The sequence below is a fragment of the Pan paniscus genome, chromosome X, assembly GCF_029289425.2.
Source record: "Pan paniscus chromosome X, NHGRI_mPanPan1-v2.0_pri, whole genome shotgun sequence".
Classification (NCBI taxonomy): Eukaryota; Metazoa; Chordata; class Mammalia; order Primates; family Hominidae; genus Pan; species Pan paniscus.
In genome coordinates this window covers 45813434-45838856 of record NC_073272.2, presented here as the reverse complement: position 1 = coordinate 45838856, position 25423 = coordinate 45813434, and the positions used below count along the sequence as shown (strand labels likewise).

Genomic DNA, 25423 nt, shown 5'->3' with positions numbered 1-25423 from the left:
TGGATGAGGGGTACTTTCTCGGAGCTTTTGGACATATCTTTATTGTAGCACTTTTTCTGCTTCCTTGACTTGGCTTTCCCTCTAGTCTGTGATTAATTCTAGGATGTAGATATTGAGGGTTGGGGGTCAAATCTGGTCCATTCCTCTATTATTCTCCATCATTTGACATAAAGTTAATATTCAATCAGTGTTTATTGAATGAATGAATGAATGGATTCATGGACAAGGGATGTGTGCAGACAGAACACAATAGAAGGAATATTTCTTAACAAATAAGGGGAAGAGATGTTGAAGTTTATTAGTAATCAAATTATTATTGATTAAAATGAGACATCATTTCTACTTGTTGAATTAGGAAACACTTTTTATGGCCAGGCGTGGTGGTTCATGCCTATAATCCCAGCTTTGGGGAGGCTGAGGCAGGCAGATGGCTTGAGCCCAGGAGTTTGAAACCAGCCTGGGCAAAACAAAAAGCCAACCCCGTCTCTACCAAAAAAAAAAAAAAAATTGCTGGGCGTGGTGGCACATACCTCACATACCTGCAGTCCCCAGATACTCGGGAGGCTGAGGTGGGAGGATCACTTGATCCCAGGAGGCAGAGGTTGCAGTGAGCTGAGATTGCACCACTCCACTCCAGCCTGGGTGACAGAGCGAGACTCTGTTAAAGAAAGAAAAAAAAAAACACTTGTTTTTTTCTTTTACTTCTGTCTCCATGTTTGACAGGAAACACTTTTTGAAAGGATATTCCATTGCTGTGGGCTCTTACTCATTGCTGATGGAAGGGTAAAAGCAGCTTAGTACTATGTGTCAAGACCTTTTTAAGTGTTAGTTTCTTTTAAATTTTTATTTTACTTTTCATTTTTGAGACACTTTCTCACTCTGTCACCCAGGCTGGAGTGCAGTGGTACTATCATAACTCACTGAAGCCTCAAACTCCTGGACTCAAGCGATTCTCCTGCCTCTCAGCCTCCCAAGTAGCTGGGACTGCAGGCACACACCACAATGTCGAGCTAATTTTTAAAAATGTCTGTAGAGACGGGGTCTTGCTATGTTGCCTAAGCTGGTCAAATGTTCCTTTGTTTTGCCTCACTAATTGTACTTCTGGAACACCATCCGAAGGGAATAATTGTAAATACAGACAAATGTTTATGCATATAGATGCTCATTATGGCATTATTTATATAAAAATTTGGAAAAAAATGTGTAATATCTAGTAACAGAAGTATGGTTTAGCATTTTGGTTTCAGAATAGTCTGTAATAACATGGAAATGTATTAGTTAAGTGAAAAAGATGAAAATATGTTCACACCTATTAAGAAAAAGACAAATGCCCATGCATAGTAAAGAGACTGCAGAGGAGTGTACCAGGATGTTTACTTGGTTATATTTGGGTGGCAGGGGTGTGTATGGTTTTTCTTTTCTTTTTTTTCCTTGCTTTTGCATATTATCCAAAATCTCTATAATTGGAAATGTATTACTTTTATAATGGAGTAAAGCCTATATATATATAGGTATATATATATATATATAGGTATATATATATATAGGTATATATATATATAGGTATATATATATAGGTGTATATATATATAGGTATATATATATAGATATATATATAGGTATATATATAGGTATATATATAGGTGTATATATATAGGTATATATATGTGTATATATATAGGTATATATATGTATATATATAGGTATATATATATGTGTATATATATAGGTATATATATATGTGTATATATATAGGTATATATATGTGTATATATATAGGTATATATATGTATATATATATATAGGTATATATATATATATATATATATATACCATTTTGTTTTCCTTTGAGACATGGTCTTGTTCTGTCACCCAGGCTGGCATACAACAGAACGATCATAGCTCACTACAACTTTGACCTCCTTGGCTCAAATGATCCTCCTACCTCAGCCTCCCGAGTAGCTGGGATTACAGGCATGTGCTACCATGCCTGGTTAATTTTTTAATGTTTTGGTAGAGATGGAGTCTCATTAGGTTTCCCAGGTTGGCCTTGAACTCTTGGCTTCAAGTCACCCTCCCACCTTGGCCTCCCAAGTTGCTAGAATTACAGGCAAGAAACTCTGTGCCTGGCCCAAATTTTATATTTTAAAGTGTGTGTTCAAAAAGATTTAAGAATCTGATTATATTACTGATAATTATTTGATATGAGTAAGTCTTGAATTACTAAATTGATTACAAGCACCAATATGGCACAGACTGTGTTTTGTATTCAACCGTTGTGTGATCAATAAGTACCTGTGGGTTTATTTGGAGGCACCCTTCATCATGTGAGGCACCCTTCATCATGTAAGGCCCCCTGATTGTCACAGAGCTCACCATGGTCTTGTAGGCCTCTAAACCATCGGGAACCAAGTGAGAGACAGTTAAAAACAAAAAGCCAAACAGGTGGGATTTGCTTGGAGACAAATAATCCCTGAACATAAAGTGGGTGTTAATGCAAAGGCAGTGGTAGAAAATGAAGAACTCTGCTTGTAAATGAAATGAATATTCACTCCTTCTGCTTACCTTGCAAGTTAAGCACCAGTATTGAGACTTCATTTGCTGTTACCAGTTACCAAAAATGTTGACACAATTTAAAAAACAAAACTAAAAAACCCACTGTTGCTTTAGCTTGTTTAAATGCATATTGTACCAAATCATGGAAGAATTATAGATGAACATTTTAAAGGATTTCTAAAATTATACTTCTATGAAGAATAGACTGTTAATGGTATACAGCAATTACTCTTAACTGCATGAAAATATCTCATTTTGTTTGGCTACACTTAAACAGGCCTGAAGTCTAGTGCACCAAGACATACTGAATTTCAAACTAAATAAATTAAAATTACCATGTACATTCCACTACATGTCAAAACAGGAAAAACCATAGTATTATAGTTGATATGAAATGAAGATTAGAACAGTAATACAGAGAAAACATGAAGCTGCTTATATTTATTTGGAATAAGACAACAGGGTCAATGATTTTCACTGCAGATGTACTTCTTTTTGAGAAAATATATCAAAAAATCAATTTACAAGGCAGATGAATTTGGCTGTTATTATTTATAGTATGTAAATATTATTTAGTTTCAAAAGGATTTCTTTAAACCAGGCACAGTGGCTCACACCTGTAACCCCAGCACTTTGGGAGGCCAAAGTGAGAAGATCACTTGAGCCTAGGAGACCAACCTGGGCAACATAGCAAGACCCCATCTCTACAAGAAAGTTTAAAAATTAGCCAAGCGTGGTAGTGCACACCTGTGGAGCTAGCTACTTGGGAGGCTAAGGTGGGAGGATCGCTTGAGCTCAGGAGTTCGTGGTTGCAGTGAGCCATGATCACACCACCGCACTCCAGCCTGGGTGCAGAGTGAGACCCTGCCTCTTAAAAAAAAAAAAAAGGACTTATTATTTATTTCAGGGTTCAGTGTCCTTGCTTGTCATTAAGAACTTGACAGAAATTAGAGGAATGTAAAGCTATGATGTTAGATGCCACTGCCAATTTAAAATGACCAAGATAAAGATAGCATATCTTTATATGTAATAGAGAGTGAAAGAGGGCATCTAATTCAATTTCTAAAAATTAAGTATTTATGGAACATTTCAGATCTATTCATTGTATAAAAGAAGGCACACCTGGAGTTTATTTCTTTAGCACTTTAGACTTACTCCTGAATATGACTGTTTAAAACAAGCATGCCATTTTCATTTTATATCCTGCAGATAGATTCTAAGGTTTCAGAGTCATCAAAAGCATTTCACATTTCTCCAAGATAAACTTACTTAAGAGAAGTAGTGCTTTCAGTTTAATACAACTTGAAATTATCTCCATTGTGAGATGGTGAAAATAGTAAAAATTGCTATTATTTATTGAGCATTCATAGTTCAAGGTACTATGCTGAATGCTTTTTATATCTTGCTAACTTAATCCTCATTTTTCATTTATTCATCAGACTACTTGTTATAGAGAGCTTACTATGTGCCAGGGGCTACTTAAGGTGTCACAGATTCAACAATGAACAAAATAGACAAAAACCACTACTCTCTGTGGATCTTACACTCCAGTGGGGGTGGGAGGGAGATAAAGACTATCTTCAAAATAAGTAATTATATACCGTTAGAGTGTGATGAATGACACTGAGGAAAAGAAAGCAGGAAAAGGGTTAAGAAGTGCCAGAGTTGTAGAGGAAGGGGTCACACTTTTTTTTTCTTTTTTTTTTTTGAGGTGGAATTTCGCTCTTATTGCCCAGGCTGGAGTGCAATGGCGCAATCTCAGCTCACTGCAACCTCTGCCTTCCAGGTTCAGCGATTCTTCTGCCTCACTCTCCCAAGTAGCTGGGACTACAGGCGTGCGCCACCATGCCCGACTAATTTTTGTATTTTTAGTAGAGACGGGATTTTGCCGTGTTGGCCAGCCTGATCTCGAACCCCTGACCTCAGGTGATCTGCCGGCCTCAGCCTCCCAAAGTGCTGGGATTACAAGTGTGAGCCACCACGCCCGGCCAGAGGTCACACTTTTAAGAAGGTTGGCCAGAGAAGGCCTCACAGAGAAGCTGACATCTAACAAGATAAGATGCCCTACAGGAGGTGAAGGAACAGCCTATGTGACTGTCTTGGGGAAGAACATTCCATTCTAGGTAGAGAGAACAGCAAGTACGAAGGCTCTGAAGTTGAAATGTGCCTGGCTTGTTTTAGGCAGGTGTAGAGGGAAAGATGGGAAGGGTTGTAGAGGATGAATTCCTAGCGACAGCAGAGGAGGGGCCCGATCATGTCAGGCCTTGTAAGCCATCATGAGGCTTTTGAGTTCTACTTTGAGAGAGATGGCAAGCCCTCACAGGGTTTTGAATAGGCAAAGAACATGATCTGACTTCTGTTTTAACATATCATCCTGGCTTCTATAGGAAAATAAAATTCTATTTCACAAGTGGTCTTGTCCCATTTCACAGATAAGGAACTCAGGTTCAGAGAAGTTGAGTAGTTTACCACAGTTCCCATTTACTGGTGAATTAGTGGGACTAGAATTTTAATACAAGTCAATGTAATTTGAAAGCTCACACTTTTTCCACACTGCCTCCCAATTGAAAACAAGCTTGTGACCTCAGCTGGAGTAGTTTTCTGATAGTCTACAGTGACCCCTTTTTTCTCCTTTTCTGTGGAATTCCTTGGTCTCTCTTGTGAGGCCACCATGTTGCATAACTCCAGAAGAAACCACTTATACCACAAGTCTATAACTGTGCTCTCTGGAGGTGGGCAGTATGAAGCCAAAGTGAAGTGGCCATCTATAGTGGCCTTGTTCTCCAGTGAAGTTGAAGAGCTTTGTACATGGCATTAAACTCTAGTTAGGCCTGTAGCAAAACCTGTTTGGTCAGACATTTGTGTCGGACTCTCTGTGATGTATTTTGCCATCTCTCCTTCCTCTGACACATATTCTACCAGCTATCTCTACCACCCTCTACTGTCTGGCAATACTCTAGCTGCAGATTCAACAATGAACAAAACCACAGTATGACATGCTGGAATATAAGTGGCAATATGGCAAGGGTTTCTGTTTTGTATGGGCAGCTTAGGCCCACAAGTGTAAGAGAAAGCCTGAGGGAGGGTAGGATATGAGCAGGTGTGCACAGCTTCTGATTACAGGAAGCAAAACACATTTTATTTGATGAATATCAAATTGAAAGTAATGAGAAAGGGTGCTACCTAATTGTCGCCAAAACTGCTGCTTGGCTTAATTTAGGCTCAACTAGATTTTGTTGTATGCCTTAGGGTCTGAAGGCTTAGGCTCTTGAGCCCTTGTTTATGCTAAAACTAATTTTTTTTAGTTTATTTGAAAGACATTGCTTAGACTTTAATGATTCAACAAGTAAGAAAATACCCTGAGATTCAGAGCTTTAAAAGGAAATTTTGATTCACCATTTTACTGGATGACTTTAATGGAATTATGTCTTATAAAGCTGTTTAGCGTTTCATGTTTCAGAATTCTGCGTAGAATTCTCAATACCCTAGAGCATCTTGGCATTTTTTTGAGTCTTATGACTTTAGTTACTAAAGTCAAGAGAAAATCATGGCAGCATCCTTTATAAGATTAACTAAATAATACTGTGATAGTATAGTATTATACTGTATAAAATATTAGTGCCAGGAATGTAGTGCAATGTTGGCTAAAGGCAAAGGTAACTTGCTATCTAAATCTTCAAGATTAGTAATAATAATCACAGGACACAAGATCAATACAATCGCAACTGCCTTTTAAAATACATTTTTATTTCCCTGAAATGATTGGTCAAGAGGTACTGAGATCAGATTTTGCTATCAGATCTTATTTCAAGTTCAGTATGACATTTTAGGTGAGGAAGGGCTATGCTTGATGGAAGTTGTACCTATGTTTTTGTGGCTGCTGCTAAGCAAAAATAGAGTGTGCAGAAAGCAGTTTGGCAGTGCCACAATAGGTTAAACAGACTTACCTGTGACTGAGGAGTTTCACTCCTTGGTATATATACCCCAAAGAATTGAAAACAGGTGTTTACACAAAACTTGTACACAGATGTTCATAGCAGCACTATTCACAACAGCCAAAGGTGGAAATAACCCACATGTCCATGTATGTATGAGTGTTTAAACAAAGTATGGCACATTCATACAATGAACAATAGTATGATAGTACAATGAATAAGAATTCAGCCGTGAAAAACGATGAAGTCCTGATACATGCTACTACATGGATGAACCTTGAAAATGTGCTGAGAGAACCCAATCACAAAAGAATACATATTACATAATTCCATTTATATAAAATATCCAGAAGCTGGCAAATCTGTAGAGATAGCAGATTCTGGGTAGGGAGGAGGGTTAGGAAGGAGGGAGGAAAGAGGCGTGGTTGCTCAATGGGTATGAGCTTTCTTTGGGGTGATGGAAATGTTTCAGAACTAGATAGAGGTGGTGGTTATACAACATTGTGAATATACTAAATGTCACAAATGGCAAATTTTATGCTATGTGTATTTTACCACAATGAAAAATGGAATGTGTGACTTTTGATTTTTAATTCTTTGTGAATCCTACTAAAGTTTAACAGGGCGGGGGTGAGTCCTGAAAAACACACTTGTGGCAAATGCGGGGCAGAGTGGTGACAGCCATCTGAGGTCTGCAAGGTGAGGCTTGTACATCCTGATTGAGATCCCTGGTGCAGGAACCTGCCTCATGTGGGCACAGCAGCCACACAGGCAGCCGCTCCAGGAGCCCCTGATGCCCTGCAGGGCTGTTGGCAGTTTCAAATATAGCACAGCTTCTTTGAAACTTTCATGTAAAGTCATGTAAAACTGGAATACTGAGCTGTTTAAAACCCAAGCATACAGAAACCCAGCAGATATAAATTTTAACTGCAGTGAAGCCAGGATAATTTCAGTTTATCCAATGAAAAGGAAAATAAACTTTTATGTTCTGGTGGTGCTATAATAAGTTTAGTGAAAGGTGTATGGAAAGTTTCTAGTTATTGCTCCACATGTTCTTTTTCCTTGTCCTTGGGAGCATGCCACTTTCTCTTCTTCACGCCATATTCTACTCTCAAAAGGAAATGCTTTTGAATGTTTTTTTTTTCATTTAGACAATGAAAATAATATTTGATTATTACAAAAATTCAGAAAAAATGGAAATACTTTTTTTTAAAAGACATCTCAGCCATTCAGGATAATACTATTGATGTTTTGGCATGCATCCTTCTGGTCTTATTTCTATGACCATATGTGCACCTGTATCTTGATTTTTCACTGGGATCATACTACATTTATCAACATAGCATGGACATCTATCCTACCAATAAATATCAATCAATACCATACTTTTCTTTTTTTAGAGATGGGGTCTTTGTCTGTCACTCATGCTGGAGTGCAGTGGTATGATCATAGCTCACTGCAGCCTCAAACTCCTAAACTTCAAGTGATCTTCCTGCCTCAGCTTCCCAAGTAGCTGGGATTATAGGTGCATGCCACCATGCCCAGCTATTTTTTTTTTTTTGGTAGAGATGGGTTCTCACTATGTTGCCCTGACTGGAGTACAGTGGCATGGTCATAGCTCACTGCAGCCTCAAACTGCTGGGCTGAAGCAATCCTACCTCAGCCTCCCAGACATCATAACTTCTTTTTTTTAACTTTTAGATTTATTCTTCTATAATCTTCTTTTTTATTTTTATTTATTTATTGATTTATTTATTTATTTGAGACAGAGTCTCACTCTGTCACCCAGGCTGGAGTGCAGTGGCATGATCTCAGCTACCGCAACCTCTGCCTGTTGGGTTCAAGTGATTCCTGTGCCTCAGCCTCCTGAGTACCTGGGATTACAGGTGTGTGCCACCATGCCCAGCTAATTTTTGTATTTTTAGTAGAGATGGGGTTTCACCATGTGCCAGGCTGATCTCAAACTCCTGACCTCAGGCGATCTGCCCGTCTTGGCCTCCCTAAGTGCCGGGATTACGAGCGTGAGCCACCACGCCTGGCCCCAAACATAATGCTTTTAATGGTGGTGTAGTGTTCCATTTTACACACATGGCATGACTGTTTCTTGATCAGCGTTGTAGAGGAGCCAGGGGCTTTCCTTGGAGTGGCTCTTTTGTGGTTACTTAGCCCTCTGTCAGAGATGGTTGGTGACTCAGGTTTTCTGAAATTATTTTCTCTTGCTTTTTAAATAATGATTAGTGATAGCCCTCAAAGCAGAGATGATGGACAATAAAGGCAATAAAGGTCCATAAAAAATCAGCTTAAACCCCACTGCCTTTAGGCACATTTCCTGACTGAGCCCCACTCCATCAGTTCTCTCCGCCTTCTGTGTCCCAACAGAAGAGGGATAGAGTAGTAGGCAAGAGCATGAGCTTTAGAGCCAGACTACACGGGTTCACATTCTGGCTTTTGTGACATTAGGCAGGTTATTTAACATTTCTGTGCCTCAGTTCACATCTGTACAGTGGGGATAATAGTAGCACCACCTCCTAGGCTAGATGCCAAAAGTCCCTGCTAGCACAGGACCTGGCACACAGTACTCAACAAATGGCAGAGGTTATTGCTATTACTCAGTTTATTTAAGTGGCCCTACCAGTTTGTGGCTTTGAAAGATCATCTATATGCTTGGACAGTGCAAATAGATAACAGACTCTGAAAAGTTCAAATGCCAGAGAGCCTTTTACAGTGTTTTCCATATAGCAAGCCTCCTGCCAATATTACTAATTGATTGTCTGACCTGACTTGCTGAAATTCTGGGATCATCTTGGTTGGATTTTGCATTCATTTCCCATTAAAAATACAAAAGCAAAACCAAATTTAAACAAAACAAAACAGAACAACCCAGGAAACTTGAGAAGTAGATGTAGATTAAATGAATTTCCTTTAGATAGGTCAACATCAATGCTGTGGGCTTTCCTAGACTCTATGGAAATTCTTGACTAGGAGAATCTAGAATTATTAAATGATAATGTCGAGAAATACCTAAAAGAACTGAAAGCATTTATTCTGAAAGACCTCTTTCTAGCAGAAGGCCAAATAAAATTTTCTATTCCCTTGTTTATTCAGGATTCTTGGGAACTGAATTATTTCCAGTAAATAAATTTTCTAGACAGTGGAAGCTTATTCCTGTAATCACCATAACATTTTGCATTTTAATCATTTTGATATAATTCTGTCTGGTGTATGCTGCTTAGTTTATGGCTTTCATACAGAGTTACATTGAAAACAATTCAGCCAATTTGCTAGGCCTTGAGTCTTCTTCATTGATATGTTGTTGTTTAGTTTTTTTTTTTTTTAGCTCTGCCTAATAATCTCAGTACCATTTGCCTTCTAAAGATGCAGACAGCTGTACGCTTACATAGGTCTTTTAACTTTTCATTTTTTTTTCTCTTGTTTTTTTTTCTCACTGCCAGGGTGTGTCCATTTTTACTTTTTATTACAGAAATGTGCATGATTGCTTTCCCCATCCCAAAACACCTTTCTAATTTATTAACTTACAAATTTTATGTCCCAGGAAACCAGAAACCCAAGCCTGTTACTATTTTGTGTAAGGAAGATTAATAGGCATTGAATAAAGTCATGTACTTAGTGATAGGTTTTTTGACCATTCAAAGCCTTTAAAAATTTACTTCCTGGTTGCAGGCTGTTATTTGGTAGGTGTTTAACTCTGGGCAAAATGCCATTTTATTTATAAGCTACAGTGCCTATGATTTTCCATTCTGGCATTGGTGCCTTCCTGCTGCTCCCAAATTAAGAAGAGAAATTAAGTTAAAAAAAATCACATGACCTCTGTACAGTTGGTAAAAGTTTTGTAAAATGGAATTTGGATCTTTTAAATAGAAGGAGATGTAAAATACTGTATTCTTAGATATCAGTTTATAAATGTTTTTCCATTTTTATTACAGAGACATATTGATGTCTTTGACTGTTGGAAACCTTGCCGAGCAAGAATTTGTAACCATTGCACGTCACTACCGTGTGCCTGAGGGCACATGTTCAGATATGGATTTCTTAATCGCACTGGCCCACGAAAAGTTCAAGAAAAATATGTTTGAGAATTTCGACACTTTCATTTATTCCTGTGTGTATGAAGATCGAGAAAAGTAAGCTTTTGTTTTATTGATTCTAATCATTTACATTTCTGTGAATCTGAGTAATGAAGGAATTTCTATTTTATCAAAAAGTGCAAAAAGAAAATAGACACGTGTCATCATACTCATACTCTACTATTTAGCACAAACACCTTAAATCATTTTCGGAGAAGTATTTGGGTACAGATATTTCCCAGTGATGGAGAGCGTGTGTGTGTGTGTGTGTTTGTGTGTGTGTGTGTGTGTGTGTGTGTGTGTGTGTGTGTGTGATATGGCATCTGGCTCTGTCGCCCAGGCTAGAGTGCAGTGGTGCAACCTCGGCTCACTGCAACCTCCACCTCCCAGGTTCAAGAGAGTCTCCTGCCTCAGCCTCCTGAGTAGTTGGGACTACAGGCTCGCACCACCGCACCCAGCTAATTTTTTTTTTTTTTGTATTTTTAGTAGAGACAGGGTTTCACCATGTTGGCCAGGCTAGTCTTGTTGATGGAATAGGGGAGGCCCTGTATCTTTGAAAGAATAGGCTTCTCCCTTGCATGTTCTTTTCATTTGTTTCTAGAAGCTTTCAACTGAAGCATAGTAAATCAAAATGTTAGAAGGGTTAATTCTGAGATGTCGTCTTTTTACATTATTTTAGTACTGATGGGGATTTATAAATGTAACTTTTATAATAAATAGAAAATGGAATTTTCAAGCAAACATTCTGTAGAATTTCTTTGAAATTATTTCTTCTTGAAAATAATGAAGTTCAGTATAAGCTATTTCTTATACATTGATTGTGTGTGTGTTGAGCTTCATTAAGTCATTGTTACATACAACTGGATGCAAACAACTTAATGTGTTTTTTTTTGCATTCATCTTACAGACCTTATACAGTGGGGAGAAATATAAATTTACTGATTTCATCTGGAATTAGAAAAATCTTAGTTCTTGCTCTAGCTTCTAATCCGTATTGCTGCACACCACTGCCATCTCTCTTCCTTGTGACTTCTTGCCTTATCCCCAAACTTGAAGTCTGAACCCAAGTGGCCAACTGCATTCCCTGAATATCTGTGTAGGTCCCATGGTTTGTCTTAGAAATAATCATTTTTTTAATTAATCCATAATGCATCCTCTTTGAGTTTTTATAAAGATGGTATTTTTCCTTGACTCTTTAAGCTTTCCCAAGCTTCCTAGAAGATGTGTGGCCTGAGTTTTGCATGGCCCTGGCCCTGCCTTCCACCCTGGTGTTGCCCCCTTCCCCAGAGTGAGAAGTGTGGCCCTCCTTCATTCAAGGAACACTTCTTAGGAACAATGGGGCTGCTTGACCAGATAGCCTGAGGTTCTTCCAGATCCATCAAGCTTTGATTCTAGATATAAACATTCTCATTGCAAAGAAAAGAGCCAACTTTCTTTCCTGTTGGTTCTAATTTTGCCCAATGCCTGGAAAAGTGTTGGCTGAATGAGAACATTGGACAAGAATGTCTTTGCCCCCAGAAGACTGGAGAAAATGACTTTTGGGCTGCTCTAGAGAAAACTGCTAGCATCTGAAAAAATTGAAGTGAATATTGAGGCCCCAGCTGGGGCTTCCAGGTGGTAAGGTTTGGGTCCAAGGAAAAGAACAGAAAAACACCCTCAAGTCATATCATACTTGTGTTGGAGGCTCTAGATGCCTGTCAAATTAAGAGATGTTTTCAAATATCAGAACCATTTTTGACTAGTGGTCAAGAATGCAGATCAATTACTTAGAGCAACACTTGTGGCTGCAGCCTTAATAGGCTGTACTGTCACCAACCAAGAATCTGCATCTTGAAGGAAAAGCCTTTGTAAGGATGGAGTCTGGTGGCCTCTGAAATAGAAAAAGTTGATGAAATGAAATGTGACTGTTCTTCCTTATTGTGAATTCCAATACCAATTTTCATACTTCCATGTGTACATTCTCAGGAAACATCACAAATGTATTTTCTTTCCTATAGTATGTAATTATTACTAAAGGTATACAAGGTATATAAAAGCTCATTTACTTTGTTTTAATGCAGAAAAAATGTATTACCCACCAAAGACATTAAAAGGCTGTGCAAATCCTCCAGATTACCTTTGAGTGATGATCTTCTAGAATCCTTATTGTCAAGGTAAGTTAGAGTTCCACTCTTGATAGGGATTGTCCTGCATAGTTTTATTTGGGGGACCATTCCTGGTTTTACATCTCCCTTTAATTACCCTTGATTTACCCTTAACTGTTTTGATTATATTATTGGTGACCTGCCTTCATTTAAGTGTTACGGAAGGAAAAGTTTGTCTTGATTTTGAATGTTAGAGAGCCTATTACAAATTATTATTTTATCTTTTTAACATGAATACACACTTATAGATCCACAGATTCCTGGGACAAAATGAAATACGCAACTTTGTTGGTTAGGAGGACATTAGATGTAAAATTCAGGGCAGGTTTTTCAAAGCAGCGGTTCCTGATAGCTATAGACATGCAGTAAGAGAACCTAGGGTTATTAGCATGGGGCTCTGTCCTGATAGAGCACCAGATGTAAAACATAGAGATTATGATGCTATAAAATGAGAGCATGGTGAACTGCTTTCTAAAACACATCAGTTCTCCTGTTGAACCTGACTTTTGATTTCCTGGCATGTCCCTCTCAGCCACCTAGACTCTGGCCATCTCTTATGCTTCCTATAGCATCACTCACTCTAGCTCCTCCTCTGACTTATATATCTTGATAATTCTGACATTTTTGGCTGTGTTCTAGGCATTGTGATCATTGTTTTGGATATATTATCTCATTTACTTTTTGAGAACAGCTTGGTGAGGTCGAAACTGTTATCCTTCTTATCTCATACGTAAGGATGCTGAGGTTTAGAGAGATGAGGTATTTTGCCCAAAGTCACATAGTGTAGAAGAAGAAGAGCTGTGATTTGAATCCTGAACTTTTCAAATGCACATCCTCTGCTTCTAATCATTTTGAGTTACTGTCTGCAAATAGCCAGTAGATTAGGATGTCTTGACAGTTCTACCTCCTCCTTACTGCTTGCTTCTACTCTCTCCTCTCCATTTCCACTATCATCATTCTTGTTCTGACCCACATTGCTTCTTAAATACTGCAGTGCCACCACATTGGTCTTTCATCCACCAGTCTCTAAATGTTTAAATCCATCTTTACATATAGCAGCTAAGTACCTTCTAAGAGCAAAAATGTACGTCATCTTATTGCACTTTTACTCACAAACCTTCTGTGGTGTCTCTTTGCTCTCTAAGGAAGGACCAGCTCTTTAACTTTGAATTAAGCTCCTTCTCCATAGTGGGGCTTAGGGTTCGCAGCTGGAGCATTGTTCTCAAATAGGGTCTGAAGTAGGGAGTCCTTGTTTGAGACAAAAGGAGAAACCAAAGGAACAGATAACGCCAAATTCTATGTCAGGGAACTAGGGTCCAAGGTATCAGGAGGGAAACCCAGAAGAGGGCAAATCTAGTTGGATGTGTATGTGCATTGAATCAACCTGGAATAATTTTCTAGATTATCAGTTCTATTTGTTTTGTTTTGATTTTGTTTTTGTTTAACTCTATTTGCTTTTATTTGCCAGCAGCCGTGTGAGGGATCCTGCCGTAAAGGAACTGAGATGAAGTAGGCAGGCCTTGGACTCAGAGTTCTTCACAGATATCATCCCCCACTCCCAAAACTCCCCTTCCTGTTCCCAGTAGTCCAGCCACATGGGCCGTTTAGCATATTACACATATACCTCCTGCCTTCCCCCTCCCCACCCCCTTTTTTTTTTGGCCTTTTCCCTTGCTATTTCATCAGTAGGCAATAGCTCCCAATGGTTTTCACTTGCTGAAAGCTTGCTCTTCCTTCAAGACCCATTTCAAGTGGCACCATATCCATGAAGCTCTGTTGCATTCATTTGGCTGATAATCAGAGTGATTATCTCCTGCTCAGAATTCTCACAGTGCTATTTATGTGTCTCTTTATCCCTTACCTTGGAATGAAGAGTTGTGACTTGAACTTCGATTCATTCAGATGCAGACACTGCTTCTGTTTGATTTACCACCTATAAATAACCAATGGGTTGTCACATCCTGACAATTTTACCCCCCTCCTTCACCCCCATCTCTTAAATTCTTTGAGTCCACTTATTAGCTGTGTGATCTTGTGCAAGGGTGTTGACCTGCCTGAACCTCAGATTCCTTATCTCTCGAATGACGTAACAGTACCTATTTCCTAGTGGTTCAGAGGATTAATTGAGATAACATACATAAAGTACCCAGCACAGTACCTGGTGCAAAGAATTGATTGAGGACTAGGAGAGAAATTTAATTCAGGGACCATAGACCACACACTCAGACTTAGAAATGAACTGGACGAAACCTGTGTCTTTCTATGTAGAGGAAGCCATGTTTTTCAACAATTGGATCTGAATGCCTTTCATACATTAAGCTGTCTTCTAGTCAGGAAGCTGTGGATGTTTATTAGATTATCTTTTGATGGCCTTGAGGATGAGTTGTCCTGGAAAGTCCAGTAATGTGGGAGCCTGGCCTCTGGAGGACCTACATGTTTCTTATCCAGTGCTGAGGCCACCAAGTCATCATCCTCTCATTCTCTCAGCAGACTGTTTTGTCTTTGCCTTTACGATTTGACATTAAATGCAAAAAGATTGTTTCAGAACTTGCTTCGAAGTCATCTCAGTCTCTGAACACATCTGTCTCCAAGCCCAGCTTAGCTTTGAGGAGGTCATCCCGCTCAGCTGCTAAGCAGACCATGTTCAGTCTAACTTTGCCTCTAATTGTGCAGTGACCCTTCTCCACACTCAGGGGAAACTTCAGACTAATCAGATTAGAAAATGTCTCATTCCCATTCCCCTCTCCCTCCAATATGCCCTGCCATGATTTGGGTCACATGCTTAGTGTTTTGCATCATCTCTGCAGATTCCTTTCAAAGACTGCCCTAATTCCTAATGGGCCCATCAGCCTGCAGCTTACATTTATATTCTGCATTCTTATTGTTCCCCACAGACTCCACAGGGCTTTACAGAGCCCTGACCAGAGTCTCCTTCTGCACAGCCCTCCTTATGGCACGCTAAGCCAGAGCCCCCTCTGACGTCTACAGTCTCCCGTGGGAGGCAGGCATGGAGCTTGTTGATTTTGTTCAATGCATGCTCTTGCCCAGGAATAGTTTTACCTGCCTTGGAATGGAGCTGGGCAGCTGCTGAGCAGCCGTGTAACCCTGCTGTGTAAATTCAGATCAGGAGATGAAAAACAATATGGCTAAAGGGTTGGATGCTTTCTTTCACCCAGTAATTGTTACCCATGTATTTCTCCTAACCCTATATTTTGGTACCAGGATTTTCCTTCTACTCCATTCCCATTTTTCTTATAATTCAGCTTGATCTTTTCCTTATTATGTTAACATAACTCAAACTGGAATCAGGACTTCAAAACCTTTTTGTACCTGGTTACCTCAGCCCCTGTCAGTTTGTGCTGTGGGAGCTGGTATAAGGTCACCTTACTTACCAAGCAAATTCATTTCATTAATGCACAGAGCATCAGACTTAAATGTTCTATATAGTGGTAGCGATTATCCATTAATAATAGGAGTGACACTTTGTATTGATGTAGTGCTAAGGGCCTTAGAATATTTTGTAAATTTTTGAGCATATTAAAAGGTACATTTTAATTGACAGTAGGCATTATTCCTCATTTCATAAGTATAAACTCTGAGAGCCTCTCACTGAAAGACTGTGCTCCAGGCCAAGATGAGCCTCTAATGGAAGTAGAACTACAACTGCCTAAGATACTCTAAACCTTTGCCTCTATCTGAGCTCCTGAGGGTAGGGACTAGATCTCGTTCATTTTTGCAGCCTCAAAGACTTGTCCTGTGCTAACGCACTGGACATGGGGTAGAAAAACATGGGCTCGGTGTCTACCAGAGCTGCTCCTGCCTCTGCAGGTCAACTCTACTGTTTCCTGGCCATGCGATTCTTGGGCATTTACTCAACCCCTCTGAGCCTTCATTTGGATATTCATATTCCTCTGTAATAATAAGCAAAAAATTCTGATTGTTAGACCATAAGAGGTAGAGGGAATTCTGAAGCCATTCCATTCTGTATTCTTCATGGGACTGGGAAGGAAAGAGGCAGCCTTCTCCCCTAATTGTGGCCTTCTGAATCTAGACTTGGAATAACTAGAGATTCAAGTGCAACTCTTTCCCCAGCAGCTCTGTCCTGAGCTAGACTTTTATAGTTGGCTTTGGGTTCCATGGAATGCCTTAGAACTGGCCTCCCAAGAGAGCTGGTGCCTCATCCAGAAATATCAGTTAAAATGGAAAAAGTTAACAGGGCTTTAAAATCATCTCATTATAGTCTACCCAGCCTTGCCCCCTGCCCTGCTCCCAGAGGCACGGTTAGTGCTCCTGTGATTTCACCCAACAATACCTGGCAGTGAGGCTGAAGGGCAAGGGCTGAGCCATGTGGTAGTTATTGTGGCAGAGTGTTTGGTGTACTGATGAAGTTTTCACAGAGAAGCCCCTTCTCTCTGTCTCTCTGTCTCTCCCTTTTTCCTCCTTTGTGTGCTCTCTCCTCTCACTCTCTCTGTCTCTTTGTCAGACCCATCCACCCACCCAGATGCTTTCTACCTTTTCAAATATAAGGGGATTTCTAGTTGAAAAGATTTTTCTTTTAAATCCCAAACCATATGGACAAACAGAGTATCGACTCTATGTACAGGCCTTACCTGGCAGCTGTGACCCACCTCACCAGAGATCTGTGCTGGAGTCAGAATTGGAATTTAGAGGCATGACTATTTAGAGATAACCAGAGTTACTTGTTGGCAACTTGACGCAGAGGCCCAGAGCTCCATCTCTTCTCAAGTGTCTGGCCTTGACGACTTTTACCAGGTGTTTCAAGATGCACCCCTGGGTTCGTTGGGTAATGGACTGAAACCAAATACAACTGAGTCAAAAATGGATCTTCACCGTCTTCTCTCCCTTCCAGACCATTCCCCTAAATGATGAGGTGACCTTTGCAATAGAGGAGAAGAAGGCTCCTCTTCAGCAAAATACAGCTGCCACTGAGCCTTTTACCTCTATCAAGGGTGGAAATAGAGCAGTTCAGGATTATTCCCCGTAGCAAGAAGATGGATGGCTTCTTGGCTTCTGTGGTTTTCAAGCCATTTATCATTTTGGGGAGGGGGAGTATGAACATCAGTCAAACGTCACATCAGACTCAGTTCTAAGAACTCCCACCTAGCATGACATCAGGAAGCATGTTCGAGGGGTCGTATTATCTAGAAAGGAACCAGAGGAATTGCCTTCCCTCCCCCTTTTTCCACAAACATGTCTCTGAGTTTGTGTAGTGGAGAAAATGGTGGATTCGCAAGTATCAAAGGGAAAGAAGAATTTATGGAGGTTTTAGGAAAACACTTTCGCACTGTGAGCTAGGACTTGAAAGTAAGAAGGCTGACTTTTTAACAAGCGTAGAAACACTTAAAAGCTAGAATTAGTGCTGCCCTTTAGGGCAGTCACCCTGGAAGGCTGCACACTGATTCCAACAATGTGGCCATAGAAAGTTCTTCTTTGGAATTGCCTTCAAAGCCTTTTGAAAAGAATTTCCTCCAGAGTGGCAAATCTTTGTCCTTTGACCATGGATCAGAGTTTTAACAAGAGCCAATGTCGTTTGGAGAGGAGTGAAGCAGGGGACTCAGGTGGAGAATTGGGACCACTTTTTTTTTTTTTATGGAAAGCACAGCATGGCCATGAAATAAGGAGATTTATCTTCTATATGATTCATAGGCTTTTCCAGATTATTTTGAAAGGATGGCTAGGATTTGGTAAATGATGCTTCTAGCCATGAGACAGAGGGAGGCCTCTGTGATGGGGGACTTGGGGAGATAACCTTCAGGGGTAACTCTAGTCACTGACTGATTGATTTGTTCTCACTCCTGTAATATTCAGACCTTTCTCTGTCTCTGAACTGCTTCCCCTGCCTCCTCCTCCTCCTCTGACCTATACTATTGTTAGGACTGGAGATCTTCCTTATGTCCTGATTCTCTCCTTACAACTTCATCTAACAAGCATGGTGTATATTAGAGTGCATGTTATAATAACAAATGATGGCATGAAAAATCACCCTATGTCAGTGGCCCAGGAAGCTACGGGCAGAATTTTGGAGCAGGGAGGAAAACTGAGAGACTCATTCCTCCTGAATATACTCCTGACTAGTAGCACTTCTTTCTTTCCACATCTGACTTTTACATGTTTACTACCTGGAAAATCATGTCTCAGAGTCTCTCATCTGCTTTTTACACTCCTTAAAATTTTCTTCATATCAAACTGACATATGTTGATAGTCAAAAATTATCAAATCATTCTAAAAAGCTTATTTCAACAACAGCAGTCTCTGGCCACATTCTTCTCCACCCCCCAGACCCATTCACAAGAAGAAACCACTTTCAGCACTTCTAGCTGCTTCTGCTATTTAAAATAGCATGTACATATTGAGTGCACTGCACATGATATCATAATTGATCATTTGCAGATACTGTCTGCTAACTTCCTGTTATAGTGACTGAAAATTTAGCTTAATATTGATTTACATTGCTATTTATTCTTTTGGAATGCTCTTAGGATCTTCTCTTTATTCCTAGTATTCTGGAAGTTCATGATGAGAGAGAGAGTGTGTGTATGTGTGTGTGTGTGTGTGTGTGTGTGTGTAGCTATATATAGATTCATTGTGCTTAACACCCTATAGGCTCTTCTAGTTTGGAGTCACTGTCCTTTGGTTCTGAGAAACTTTCTATTAATTATTTAATAATTTCTTCTCTATTATGAGAACTCCTATTGCTAAGATTTTAAGGCCAGGTGTGGTGGCTCACACCTGTAATCCCAGCACTTTGGGAGGCCGAGGCAGGAGACTTGAGCTCAGGAGTTCTCGGCCAGCCTGGCAACATAGTGAGACCCTGTCTCTACAAAAAATAAAAATAAAAAATTAGCCAGGCATGGTGGTATGCACCTGTAGTCGCAGTTACCCAGTAGGCTGAAGCTGGAGGATCACTTGAGCCTGGGAGATCGAGGCTACAGTAAGCTATAATTGCACCACTGCACTCCAGCCTGGGCAACAGAGCAAGACCCTGTATGAAAAATAAATAAATAAATAATAAATAGAAAGATTTTAGAGCTCTCGAATTTGGATATTTTCTCTCCCAGATTTTGTTTTTCATTAGGATGCATTTACTAAGGGATTTCCTTAAGTTTATATTCCAGCCCTTCTACTGCATCTTTTACTATCATATTAAAAATTTTAATTCCAAGAGCACGTTTTTCATCCAGATATTCCTTTCTTGTAGTCTTCTGTTCTTTTTTCAGGAATGTAATACATCCTCATATCTCACATCTTTCCCTGTGTTCCCTGAATTGCCTTTGGTTCCTTTTGTTTTTTGTTTTTTTTTCTGTTGCTGTTTTGGCTTCTGTCTTTAATGTTGGATGCTTTGGTCAGGGGAAGGGGTTTGTTGATTAGTGGATTTCACTACCCAGTCAACTCCTGAGCCTTCATTTTATTAGAGAATCCCCAGAAGCTGGAATCTGGAGATTCCTCTGGAACCATTCAGAGTGTGGAGAGAAGAATCCTATCTTCTCCTGCAAAGATAGGAGGGCGGTTGTGATGGGGAAAGGGAGAGTTTACGCATGGCCACTGGTATTCTAGGAATAGAAAAGGGGAAGGAAGGCACCTGACCGCCCCTCATCCTCTGCACTCCATTTTGCCTCCTCTCCCCAAACTGGAGCTTCTTTCATTGAATTTATCTGGAGAACAAGCCTCTGGTCTCTACAGGGAGGAGCACAGTACGGAGGAAGATACTTGGCTGTTCAGTTGCTCTTGCTTTCTTTTTTTTTTTTTTCTTTTGAGACGGAGTCTCGCTCTGTCGCCCAGGCCGGAGTGTAGTGGCGCAATCTCGGCTCACTGCAAGCTCCACCTCCCGGGTTCACGCCATTCTCCTGCCTCAGCCTCCCGAGTAGCTGGGACTACAGGTGCCCACCAACACGCCCAGCTAATTTTTTGTATTTTTAGTAGAGACAGGGTTTCACTGTGTTAGCCAGGATGGTCTCGATCTCCTGACCTCGTGATCCACCCGCCTCGGCCTCCCAAAATGCTGGGATTACAGGCGTGAGCCACCACGCCCGGACCCCGCTTTCTAAAGGCTTTCAAACAATCCGTGTTTTCAGTGCCACACCATATTCCTGCCTTTATTGGCACCTGGAGTCTGCAGTCACTCAGTCTCCCAGGAATTTTGTGGGCCAAATCGACTGGACTCTGAGTGCCCTCTCCCCACTGACAGGGACATTTAGGGTTCAGCTTCTCTTCCTCAGCTCTGCCAAGTTAGTTACCAATCCTCTGTTTACTTTTCATCTTGAAAACAGTTTGACGTCTCTTCTCTACCGTGGTCTTTTTTCCAATTCTCTTTGTCATTGTGGGTTATAACCTATTTTTATTGTTTTTTGGTCATTTTGGTAGGATTTTGGGGAAAAGGGAGAGGAATACTTGTGATTGATTCATCGTGATTTACTGCAACCCTATCTACTTCCCAAGAGCAAAGAATTCTTCCAAGAAACATGAGCTAGTTTTATTCCTTTTAATTGAAATATCCTTTGTTCTTTTCTCCCTTGTGCCTCTTGGGGGGATTCCCACACACACTGAGATCCTCTAAGACAGAACTGAAAAGAAAAACTTGGAGTATTTTACCACATTACCACAACTCTTCCTTTAGGCCTGGCTCTGGGATTTTGGAAAGATGAACTCGTTCAAGCATTTTTTCTCAAAAAACTTTTAGACATTATTTCTGAGCTATGTATACTTTTATTCAGTGGACCTTCCTGAATATCATTTGATTCCTAAATATTCTTCTTAAATGTCCCCCTAAATGGATAAATGGTTCAATGTTTTGAGTCTGACATATGAACTGGGCAGGAAGGAAGACTGGGTGTTATGAGGTAACAAGTAAATATCAGAGTTAGTGGTAACAACATTTAATGATAGGACTTCGTGTGGTGACTTCCAGAAATTTTCCAGTAAGTTCCAGAGCCATCATCTAGGGCAAATGCAAATTCAGGCATAGGGACTCAGATAAGAGGAACTTCAGGAGGACTTTCTAAGGAAGCAACATTTGAAATGGGACTTTCCAGACAAAGGGACCAGAAGTGCAAATGCCTTGCATTTCTGCCAGCAATCTTGGCATGATCAAGGAACCAGAAGAAGGTTAGTATACCTGAAACATTGTAAACAGAGAGAGTTTTCAAGTGAGGAGATGTAATCAGAGAGGCCATCAGCAGCCAGATTAAGTTGGGTCTTATAAACCCTGATAAGGAGTTTAGCTTGTGTTCTAAGTGGATTGGGAAGCCACTGGAGGATTGCAGGCAAGAAAGTGATTGATCTGATCTGTGTTTTAGAAAGAGCACTGTGGTGGAGGATGGTCTGCTGCTAGGTAAGAGTAGAAGTAGCAAGACCAAGACAGGAAGTTATTGCTATAATCCAGATGAGAGACAATAGTGGCTTGGAATTAGGGAGTGGTAAAAGAGATGGAGAGAAATAGATAGACTTGTTATATGCTACAGTGGTAGAACTCACAGGACTGCTTAGTGGATTGTATATGAAGAGTGAAGTCTGATGTGATCCTAGATTTATTTAGTAGTCTTTGACTGGTTCCCAGATTACCAGGATACTATACTTCTGAAACCCCTAGGATTGAGTAAGTGCCTCTTATAATTGATGTAATGGGAATTTGCTGACAAATTCTGTACTTTAAGAACAGATAGAGAAACTTATTTTATTGATGATCTCCTCAAGTCTCCCAATTTTATGGCTTTAAATACCTTCCATATGGCTAATGACTCCCACATTTATATCTTCAAATGGACTACTTCCTTGAGCTTCAGACTCATAGCCCCACTTGCTCACTTTCCATCCAAATGTGGCATATCTAAAACTGAGCTCATGATCTTTCCAACCAGCAGCCCCTGCAGTCTTTCTCATCTCAGTTAGGGCAGCTCCATTGCTCCAGTTATTCAAGCAAAGGCATTGGAGTCATCCTGAATACTCTCTTTTTCCCTCTCTCTCTTACGTAATATATATAGTCTTTTAGGAATCCTACATTCAAAATATATTCAGAATTGGCCACTCCTGACTGCCTTCCAGTGCCACCACCCTCATCTAAACTGCCGTTATCTCTCATCTGGATCCCTGCCAGGGACTTCTAACTGTCCTTGCCACTTCTGCCTTGCCCTCTGTGTTCTACTCTGAATATATCAGTCAGAGTGATCTTTTAAAAATATCATAAGTCCCTTCTTAGTCTGTTCAGATTGCTATAACAATACCGTAAACTAGGTGGCTTATAAACAACAGAAATTCATTGCTCAGAGTTCTCATGGCTGGGATGTCCAAGACCAAGATGACAACAGATTTGGGTCTGCTGAGGGCCCACTTCCTGGCTCACAGATGATGCCTTCTCTCTGAATCCTTACAGGATTACATGGCAGAAGGGGCAAGAGTGCTCTCTGGGGTCTCTTTAATTAATATAAGGGCACTAATGTCATCATGAGGGCAGAGCCCTCACTATCTAATCACCTTTCCTAAAGCCCCAACTCCTAATATCATCATATTGATGAGGCCTCAATATATGAATTTTGAGGGGACACAAACATTCAGAACATTGAAGGTCTCATAACCTTTCTGTATAATATGCCCTAGTGACTCTTAGTTTTCCTCAGCATAAAAGCCAAAGGTCCTACATGATCTCATTCTTTGACCTTAGCTCCTACTCAGGATATTAGGAAATACTTTCTTTCAAGGCTCTGTGCTAAAAAAAAGTTTATTATGAGACATCTTTAATTGAGTTTTCATTCTTCCCCCAAAACATACACAAATAAAAGAAATAATGGTCCTACATTTTGGCTATAAATATTTCCATAAACAGAGTATGTCCTTTAAAGGAGTTGAAATGACTAGTGAGCCATAATTTAAAGGGTAAACAGTGGGTAGGGGGCAGCATATTGGAATTGTATCTTAGAATCCTTGGCCAAAGAAAATGTACACAAAAGAATTACAGAATTCCCCTTTCCCCTCTTCTGGTCACTTTGTTTATTCCATTTTGTCTAGATTGATGAGGCTATGTGACTTCAGCTTGTAACATTTAATTTATTGCTGCTAATTTTTATTAGTTTATAAATATAAGCTGTTAATTTTTTAGTACTTTGAGAAGAAAAGAGAAAAATCTTTGGACTGATTAGGAGTATATTTTAAGGGCAGGAGCCTGGAATAGGGTGCCTGGAACAATGTCTAGTGACCACTTTGTATTTTCCTTCAAAAACTGGTGTTACATGATAATTAGCCTTAAAAACTGGCAGAATGTGATCAAATTTAGGATAGGTGGCATTGAGGCATTACACTAAGAAGTATTTTGTGTTTAGGTCATTGTAGCAATTGTGTTGAAATTACTGTATCTTCATGGCCAAATCTCTATTATGGTTAAGGAAGAATTTTATCTAATATCCATAATTAGGAAATAGTGGTCAAAGAGATTCATTATTTTTGACCTATATTTTTATGGTACAGAATAATCATTTGTTAATTTTTGTTCAAAATGAAAATGAGCTGAAGTTTTTCTGATTATAAACTTAAAACAATTCAGATGATACACAAAAGTTTAAAGAAAAATCAAAAATCAGAATCTCTCTTCCCAGAGATATCTATTCTTAATATGTAAGTCTATTGCTACCATATTTTTTCTGTTTTTTAATATATAAACCTAAAGTGGGATTGTAACTCTACATACTGTTTTACAGCCTCCTTTCTACTTAACAGTGTATCAAGAACATATTTATATGATAGCAAATTTGGATCTAAATAACCCCTTTTAATGGCTACATAATAAATGATAAAGATGCCTTTTATTTTTTCAAAACATATACTGGTAGAAAAATGAATCTAGCTTGCCTTAAAGATTTAAAAGGTATGCAATTTAAGAAATATAAGGACATTCTGTTTTGCTGACATGTAATATCAACCATTAAACTAAAAGGACCTTTAAATCTTTTTAACAAAATTTCACTATAGTCTTCATTACTGAATGAGCAAATTTGCGTCTGTGGCAACTACAACAAGTATTTATTGAACACCTACTAAGTGCCAGCACTGATCTTGTTGTTGGGGATATTTTGATGAATTAGATAGGCAAGATCCCCGCTCAAAGAATTTACATTCTGGAGGGTCAGAAGCAATAAGAAATTGTAAGAAATAAGAAAACTATCAGATATTGAAGCATATATGGTATTATGTTTTCATGATAAAATTGAAACTGACATTTTGGTCTTGAATTCTGCAGATTGAGTCAAATTATGTATTATAATTACATTTTCAGGTTTGAAGACAGTGAAAAACAAATAGATTATAAGTCATTTTTCTCTGCCCTGAACTGGAGAAAGAATCCAGTGCCTGAATTGCAACCAGCATCATACCTTAAAGAGGTAAAATGAATACCTATTTTAAAAACCATCTATGGTTACTTCCCTTGCATGTTTAATATCCTTTATCTTTAAATTATTTTTCATTATAAAATATTAACATCAGTGCTTTTGGAAAGAGTGCTTATGTGTTTCTGGGCATTTGTGTTAAAGGTTAATTTACTTTCCATGCTGAGCAAACATCTGCTCTGTAAAAGCATGACTTTTCTTATGCAGCTGAATTTTTTTTAACCTCGGTCGCATCCAATTATATGGAAAATAGGATAATAGGTTACAGTTATAAATAGATATAAACACTGTTATCAAGGGATTCTGGTAA

The 25423-nt window shown here is 39.4% G+C and overlaps 1 protein-coding gene across 1 annotated transcript in view; it reads left to right on the top strand.

Moving 5' to 3' along the window:
• The window catches only part of EFHC2 (EF-hand domain containing 2), a 199513-nt gene that overhangs the window by 153588 nt on the left and 20502 nt on the right, over nucleotides 1–25423 (top strand). Inside the window, exons 12-14 of the mRNA XM_063601869.1 lie at nucleotides 10436–10633; nucleotides 12637–12729; nucleotides 25002–25107. Of these exons, the coding sequence (XP_063457939.1) occupies nucleotides 10436–10633; nucleotides 12637–12729; nucleotides 25002–25107 (397 nt within the window). The remainder of the gene's footprint in view (nucleotides 1–10435; nucleotides 10634–12636; nucleotides 12730–25001; nucleotides 25108–25423) is intronic.